The sequence below is a fragment of the Pinus tabuliformis genome, chromosome 1_2 (assembly GCF_031772625.1).
Source record: "Pinus tabuliformis cultivar Carrire ecotype Pingquan chromosome 1_2, CPIR1, whole genome shotgun sequence".
Taxonomy (NCBI): Eukaryota; Viridiplantae; Streptophyta; class Pinopsida; order Pinales; family Pinaceae; genus Pinus; species Pinus tabuliformis.
Genome location: NC_142298.1, coordinates 998392869 through 998401625, shown reverse-complemented (window position 1 = coordinate 998401625; position 8757 = coordinate 998392869). Strand labels below are relative to the sequence as shown.

At 36.5% G+C, this 8757-nt stretch overlaps 1 protein-coding gene across 1 annotated transcript; it reads left to right on the top strand.

Moving 5' to 3' along the window:
- The first annotated feature begins 5375 nt into the window (after positions 1 to 5375).
- LOC149209429 (coniferyl alcohol acyltransferase-like) lies at positions 5376 to 7062 on the top strand. The gene is made up of 2 exons (XM_089398623.1): positions 5376 to 5909; positions 6109 to 7062. The coding sequence occupies exons 1-2, from the start codon at positions 5478 to 5480 to the stop codon at positions 7060 to 7062; spliced, it is 1386 nt and encodes a 461-aa protein (XP_089254749.1). The 5' UTR covers positions 5376 to 5477.
- Positions 7063 to 8757: the final 1695 nt, after the last annotated feature.

The window sequence follows — 8757 nt, the reverse complement described above, 5'->3', positions numbered from 1 at the left end:
ACTCACAATTTGTTCCTCCAACTGTTTGGAACTAATTTAACTAAACTTAACTCAGTTAATTGAGCTAACTAATTATAACTCAAATACAACTCATCCTTATCTCCTTAATTAAGGGATAACTTCCTCAATCAAAGGGATCACTGTTGCATGTCTTCACAAAGACTTCATGTTTGATTTTCTCCAACTAATTAACTCAAGATGAATTAATTAATTATTTTTCAAACAACTACTGAGACTAAATTCAAATTTTAATTCTCATTTTTAATTCGAGGACTATTTAAAATTGGAATCTATCCTAAAATGCTATTTATAGAAATTCTATTTTTAGCAATTTTATTGTTTGCTATTTCCAACAGAGTTGGAGTATATCCTGAAATGCTATTTATAGCAATTCTATTTTAGCAATTCTATTTTTATCATTTCTTGTTGCTATTTTCAACACTCCCTCTCAATAAGAAAGACATTCAACTCGAACACGATGTTGAACCTTTGGAATGTTTTTCATGCAACACTTCTCTCAAGTGTTGTTGCTCCAACAACTCTAGGAACACAAAAATATCCAACCTGAATCAGAATGATGCCTCTGTCATCAAAGTCTCTAACTTCTATTGCCTCTATTGACTAAAAACTCTGCACCTCTATGCTCTTTATTATCTAGCTACTCTAGCCTCTGTCACTTTGATCTCTGACTGCATCAATCATACTAATTCCTCCTGCTGCATCCATGTTGCTACTGGTCCTATCTCCCAGCACTGCATCTGCACTGCAACTCCTCTCATCATGTTGCCCATTACTGCACTATAAATCAGTTACTGAGAAGTAAGTAACTGACCTCCCTGTTGGGCTAGAAATACCCTCTGATGCTGAAGCTTCCTCTGCCGCTCCATCTGCATCTATCTCTACCCACTTAGCTAGTCTTGCTACTCCTCGTCGGGGCTTCCGTAGTAAGGTCTAATCAAAGAGGCTGGGTACCTCAAGGATCCTGCCCCTATTTTAGCCTTCTTAGGACTATCACTTCACATCACCCCACCTCACACCTGGAGGTATGTCTGCTTGTGATCCCTCTGCCCACTTGGCTTGAAATTTCCCCCTACTAGAGGTTTCTACATGAGTGGATGCCTCCACTTGGTCTCCTCTCGACTTCTCCAGTTGTGGCTACTCCACAACCTCCTGAAGCTACTTCACCAATTGTGGCTCCTCCAAAATTTTCTGAGATTTCTTCTGGCGCTGCATGTTGAGAGGTAATGTACTCTCCCTCTCAGCCACCAAGTCTCCAACATTTGCCTTGCTCCTCAAGGCTTTTCATGCATCTTGAACCTCAAGAGCATGCAGGTTCTTGACTCTTGAACTAATCTGCTTCACCTGTCTCATGGTGATGTGTCGAAGGAAAACCTTTCGCTTATTGAAGACAACATCGTAGCCTTTGTCCTCCACCATCGCGATCAATACCAAGTTCTTCTTCAGTCTTGGCACATACTTCAAATTTTTCAAGGTGATGTGAGCTCCATGCTCCCTCTGAAAAGCAACCGTGTCCAGTCCTGAAACACTAAACTTTTCATCATTACCCATCTCTATGCGCATCTCGAGATCTTTCTCCTCCAAGGTACTGAACAAACTCTTATCGTCGATCATGTGGAATGAGGCTCCACTATCAAGAAACCAACCACAACCCATCATTAATGAAACCATGCATGCGATGAGAGTAAAATCCAATTCGAATTGAGAGGCCAATTCCTCACCTTCAGATCCTTCCGAGGATCCCTTCTTGGATTTCTTCAATGGAAAATTAGTTGCATAATGGCCCACCTCATGAAAATTAAAGCATCTCACTTTAGATTTGTCATCTTCTTCCCTCCATGAGAAGAACTCGATTTGGGATGAGAGTCCTTCTCCTTCCCTTTCCTTGCCTTACTCGCTAAGGTGAAATTTTCTTCATCCTCCTTGGATGAAGAACCATCTATGGTGCTCCTCCTCATCTCCTCCTGCATCAGATCCGACCACAGTCATTCCCAATCTCGCAGTTTCCCTCTTCCATTCACTGAGTCCTAGTAGTTATGCCATCTCTTAGGAAGACTGAGGAGAGCAAGACTCACCATATCATCATTGGCTGTCGTGATTCCTACACTTCCAAGCTCATCTCTACAGGTGGTGAGCTTGTTCAGATATGTAGAGATCATGTCGCCCTTTTCACACTTGATTTTCTGAAGCTTGTCTTTCAGCGCCAGCTTCCTCTGATCGCTGCTATTCTAATATAGATCCTTCAATGTCTTCCACATTGAAAACGATTTCTCCTTCCCGTGGAGACTCATGACACTGTCGTCTCGAACTCCCTCCAAAAGAATCCTCCTCGCTCTCGCCACACATTTCTTCCATTCCACCAATTCTTGGGCATTAGCTGCTACTGTCTTGGGGACTTCTTGATCAATGAAGTCCTTCAAACAGTTGTCCTCTAATATCGCTTCCATGCAGTCCTTCCAGGCTATATAATTTGAGCTACCAGCCAAGGCATACTCGTGTCTCAAACCATGGAATGCCATTGGTGAACTTTGAGATGTGATAAGAATCTGATTTCTACAATCAAGAACTTCAAACTTTGAACTTCTCCCTTCTTTGTATATTTTTCTTTGCTTTTATCACCTTTGCTCCGATACCATGTAGAAATTTCACTGTAGATCACCTGATAATGCAATATACTAAAGCAAAATACTTGATCTACTTCTACAAACAAACTTGCGGAAGCTTAATCAATTTTGAGCAAGATCAAATAGAACACATATAACAGATTAAGAAGAAATCAATCACACATGAACACATAAGAATACTTTGGGGAAAGTCCCAGCTAAAAAACCCGCTATTTGTATTATCATACAAGTGGAAATATCTCAGGATTACATAAAGCTTTAGCTCACAAGCTATCCAACTCTCGGGTACTATCCCTCACTGTTGCTCATAGACAGAATAGACAACACATATGCCTTCGTTCAGTCCTCCAAGCCTCCTATTTCCTTGAGCAGTTTCTCCTCGGTCCTCCAGCTGCACCCTGTGTGAATCTCACCTCACACACAACACTGACCTCTAAAATAACTATGCAATCCTGAAGGAGATTATTTCCTTCTGCATGGATGATTTTCCTATATAGGAAAATTCCTCCAACTGATAGTACACTATCCCTTCCTTTAATCTCAACTAGGTCTTTCTCTAAACTGGCATGCATGAGTTATTTATGAGAGAATATTTAGTTATCTGGAGAACACTAGTTGCATGCATGTATGCATTAACTGACTGAACTCACAATTTGTTCCTCCAACTGTTTGGAACTAATTTAACTAAACTTAACTCAGTTAATTGAGCTAACTAATTACAACTCAAATACAACTCATCCTTATCTCCTTAATTAAGGGATAACTTCCTCAATCAAAAGGATCACTGTTGCATGTCTTCACAAAGACTTCATGTTTGATTTTCTCCAACTAATTAACTCAAGATGAATTAATTAATTATTTTTTAGACAACTACTGAGACTAAATTTGAATTTGAATTCTCAATTTTAATTCAGGAACTAATTACAATTGGAATCTATTCTGAAATGTTATTTTTAGCATTTCTATTTTTAGCATTTCTTGTTGCTATTTTCAACATATTTACATATTACATCTCTATGGTAAAGTAGGAGTAAATATCCATGGTTAAGAATATTGTTTCATGTTTTTTAAAATGTATATATATGTTTAAGTTGTATAAGAATTCATTAATTTATGAGTCATTTAACTATATAACTACATTAATATTAGAGGAAAACACAATCTGGTTTGATAAACTTTTATGTTTTCTCTCATGTTTGGGGGGAAACATGAGAGAAACTATCTTATGTTTTCTCTCATTCTTCAAGGTGGGGGTGGCAGAAACATGAGAGAAAATGCATATTATGTGTTTTCTCTCATTCTTTAGGGTGGGGGTGGCAGAAACATGAGAGAAAATGCATATTATGTGTGACTTTGTGTCATTTATATTCTTCTAATGAGTTGGGTATCATGGTTGGTTCATAAATGTGAAAAGTGTTGTTTTCTATTTTGGTGACTACATGTCATTATTGAATCAATCCATGATAGTGAGTGTGGGGGGTGCAAGGAACATGAGAGAAAACATATATATTATGTCTTCTCTCATACTTCCCTACACCCTCACTATTATATTTTCTTTCATGTTTCCCCACACTGCCATCCTCATCCCCCACTTCCACCCCTACCCTCCTCATGAGGGTGGGGTTTGGGAGAAACAAAAGAGAAAACATAATATGAAGGTGAGGGTGGGGGTGCAAGGAAACATGAGAGAAAATATAATAACATATCACGAGAGAAAACAAGAGGGTGGGGGGGAACATGAGAGAAAACATAATAACATGTTTTTTCTCTAATGTGTCCCCACACCCCCATCTGCCCTCCTCATGAGGGTGAGGAGGGCGTGGGTTAGGGGAAACACGAGAGAGAATACAAGGAGGGTGGGGTGCGAAGGAAACATGACATAAAATACAATATGTTATTGTATTTTTTCTCGTGTTTCCCCCAACTCCCTTGTTTTCTCTCATGTTATGTTATTAAGTTTTCTCTCATGTTTCCCCGTGAGGAGGTTGCAGGTGGGGGTAGGAGGAAACATTAGAGAAAACATATCATGTGGGGGGAAACATGAGAGAAAACACTCATGTCGGGGTGGGCGGATAAATGAGAGAAGACGTATCTCATGTTATGATGTTTTCCCTCACTCCGACCCCATGTGGGGAGATGTTTTCTCGCATATTTACCCTCACTCCTACCATATTATGTAGATTGAAGGAATTTGAGTGGATTCATTTAAAAAATAATTGTGTTTATTTTGTCTTTTTCATTAATTATAAAAAATGGTCATATCCAACGACTTACGATTTTTTGAACATGTGATATTGACAAGTCATGGTAGTGGTCCATGATATTGCAATAAAATCTATTTACACATTAAAAATCTCTTATGGTTAATCTCCATCATTAAAAATTTTGTTACATGTTTTTTTAAATGTATATATCTTTAATTTATATATTAATTCTTTTTATAATTATTAATAGTAAAAATAGTTTAAAATAAAATTATAATTGAATTATTTTTTATGATATTTTTTATTTTTAATATTTTGTAGTGTATCCTAAAGTATTTTGAGATTTATAATAAATTGATACATATTACATTTCCTAGTCAATTTTTATGAGATCATAGATTGATACCGATGAGTGTTTCAAAACCCTCACATTTCTATCCCTATGGTAACGTAATATCTTAAATAAAGTTAAGAATCTTAGATAATGTTTAAAATGCTCCCGTTACCTGAACTATTCAGGCTTCGACTGTAGGTAGAATTAAGCGAAAGGATCGGGCCCGTCCCTATAAATACGGAGCTGTATTTGCTCACACTGAACAACGCGGGTTTTGGCTAGGTTTGGACTTTGGAGATGGCTGCCTTCCCAAGTGATGATTATAATGTGAAAATACTCAGCAAGGATGTAGTGGTTAATGCTCATCCTGTGCAAGAGCATCGACTTCCTCTGTCCAATTTGGATCTGATAATTCCTCCTGTTTCGGTGAGCGTATTCTTATGCTATAAGAAGCCCACCCGCAGATCAGTATCCTCCTTCGCAGAGGAGGCTACCCATGATCTGAAAAGTTCGCTATCAGAGGCATTGGCTTATTACCATGTTTTTGCTGGCCAAATGGTATCCAATACCTCTGGGGAGCCGGAACTACTTTGCAACAACCAAGGTGTTGAATTCTTCCACGCTGCTGCGAACATAGGACTTGCTGAGCTAGACTTCTACAATCCTGATAAGGCCGTGGAGGGGAAGCTCGTTCCTGTGCTTTCAAATAACTCCGTGTTTGCTACCCAAGTAAGCTCCCCTGTATTTTTAACTTTTTTCAATGCAATATGCAATTCTGCGTTAGGCCTTTCTACATCTCCCACCTCACACAGTAACGAGAGAAACAATAATTTATTAAACCGTGCATATGAGTAGAGCAAAGTTTTATTCAAATTTATTTTTGACTCCAGACGTTCTATGGTAAATTATTGATTTTCCATTTTTCCAGGTAACAAAATTGAGTTGCGGAGGTATTGTTATTGGGTACACATTTGATCATAGGATTGCTGATGCATTTTCTACCAATATGTTTTTATTATCGTGGGCAAAGCTTACTCGAAAGGAGTCCATTGAAACGTTGGCACCTAACTTTGATAGATCCATATTACTCCCTCGGCGGCCTCCTCATTATTGCTCTGAAATTGATGAAATGTATACCAGACTCTCTTCTCTGCATTTAGAAAAATCAAAGAAACAGGGTCCTCCTCCTCTAGTTAGCAGGATCTATTACCTGACTGCCAGAGATGTTCAGGTTCTCCAAAATAATGCAAGCCAACAAGGTAAACAGTGTAGCAAACTTGTTGCCTTTTCTGCTTACCTCTGGAAGTTGGTGATCCTTAGTCAGGGTATCGACAATGATAAAACTTGTAGCATAGGTGTGGTTATGGATGGTCGTACCCGTTTAACAAACAGGGGAACGCTATCTAATTACTTTGGAAATGTGTTATCATTACCTTTTGTCGAAGCTCGGGCCTCAGAAATTAAAAACCAACCGCTTAGTTGGAGTGCTATGCTAATTCATAATCTTATATACAGAGCTGCAAATGAAGAACATTTTCAGAGCTTAATTGACTGGGTGGAGATGATCAGACCTGACCCTGGCTTGGCAACCATATATTGCAAAAGGGACATAGCAGAATCTAATGGTCCAAGTATTTTGGTTTCTTCAGGCTTACATTTCCCTTTGTCCGAGATTGAGTATGGATGGGGAAAACCTTGTTTTGGAAGCTACCATTTTCCGTGGGGTGGAGAAGCCGGTTATGTAATGCCACTACCAAGTCCTTTGGGGGATGGAACCTGGGTGGTATACATGCATCTTCCTCTGAATCAACTAGAGGCCATTGAGTCCCATGTTGATTGCCTTTTTCGTCCTATCACCTCAAATTTCTTGCGAATGTATTGATTTACAAAAACTTTTATTAAAGAATGTATTAATTTACTAAAACTTTTTATTATTATGGGAAACCGTGATGGCAGTTAGTCCTTTGATTAGTCTACTATTATGTGTCTTTTTCACGAGTGATGTTGCTCTATTTGTCCTTTAAAAACTAAAATATCAGGTTTGATAGCGATTTATTATAAAATTAAAATATCATGTTTGTATGTTTTTGTAGTTGAACATGTGATTTTTTTTTTTAATTTCAAATTCGTCTTATATATTTTTATGAGTGGTGTTGCTATAAGCTTCTTTTTAAAACGTTTTTTTTAAGGGTGGTGACTTATTATAAAATTAAAATATCATATTTGTATGCTTTCGTAGTTGAATATGTGATTTTTTTTCTATGTCAAATTTGTCTTTTTTTGTAACGGGTCCCGTGGTGGCAGTTAGTCCTTTGATTAGTCTACTATTATGTGTCTTTTTCACGAGTGATGTTGCTCTATTTGTCCTTTAAAAACTAAAATATCAGGTTTGATAGCGATTTATTATAAAATTAAAATATCAGGTTTGTATGTTTTTGTAGTTGAACATGTGATTTTTTTTTTTAATTTCAAATTCGTCTTATATATTTTTATGAGGGGTGTTGCTATAAGCTTCTTTTTAAAAGGTTTTTTTTTTTTTAAGGGTGGTGACTTATTATAAAATTAAAATATCATATTTGTGTGCTTTTTTGTGGTTGAATATGTGATTTTTTTTCTATGTCAAATTTGTCTTTTTTTGTAACGGGTTATATGTTGAAATTCATAAGGGTTTAATATGAATACTCTTATAAATCTTATTAGTAGGTGAGTGCTTGTCCTAAAAAAAAGGGTCATATACATAAATTGGGTGTCTTGTTTGACTTTAACCTTAAAAAATAATAATAATTATTACTATTATTACTTATTAGATGAAGTTAAATGGTGTATATTAACTATATTTACTAATGTAATTGTGTTAAAAACACAAATTATGCAAATTATCAAACTAGCTCAACTATATAAATTAAATGGTTGCTAAACATTGATAGGCATCATATCAAAATATTTACTTCATGATGTGTCATTTTATGTTGCTAAAATTGAAAAACTCATAAAAACCAACTAAATTTTAATTTTATTATTATTATTATACAATTAATTAATATATAAGTTAAACATATATACATTAAGAAAAATGATTTTTCTACAAGCTACACAATAGAATTTTGTTTTCTACTAGATAATTACTTCCTAATGATTTTACACACAATATTCTTATGCCACTGATATCATTGAGAAATTATAGCTTAGAAAATATCAACAATAAATGCAACAAAAATAATAAAGATCATAAAAAGATAGCCATGCAAAATAGACACAAATTTTTTCACCTAGGAAAAGCAACATGGGAAAAACCTTGCAATCTTTTCTAGAATAAATTTGTCTTTTTTAGCAATGTTGAAAATCCAAATTTTGTCTCGAAATATGTGTCAATATGGCAGTCAAAATATCATTCCTAGATGGTGAAAACTCCAACGAGTCAATGCTAGTCAAACCAACCAAAATAATCAAAAGTCAACATTTATCACATAGTTAACTCTATGGCCATCTGTCACACGGAAAGGGTGGACTTTGCGGACAAAGCCCACCTCCCTAGAAGCCTAAGACTATCTAGTGACAAACAAGACAAATAAGAGCA

What these genes read in the sequence shown, in the direction of transcription:
- LOC149209429 (XM_089398623.1), top strand. Translation starts at nt 5,478, where the DNA reads ATGGCTGCCTTCCCAAGTGATGATTATAATGTGAAAATACTCAGCAAG. An exon ending in ACTCCGTGTTTGCTACCCAA is followed by an intron (nt 5,910 to 6,108) that starts GTAAGCTCCCCT and finishes CCATTTTTCCAG; the next exon opens with GTAACAAAATTGAGTTGCGG.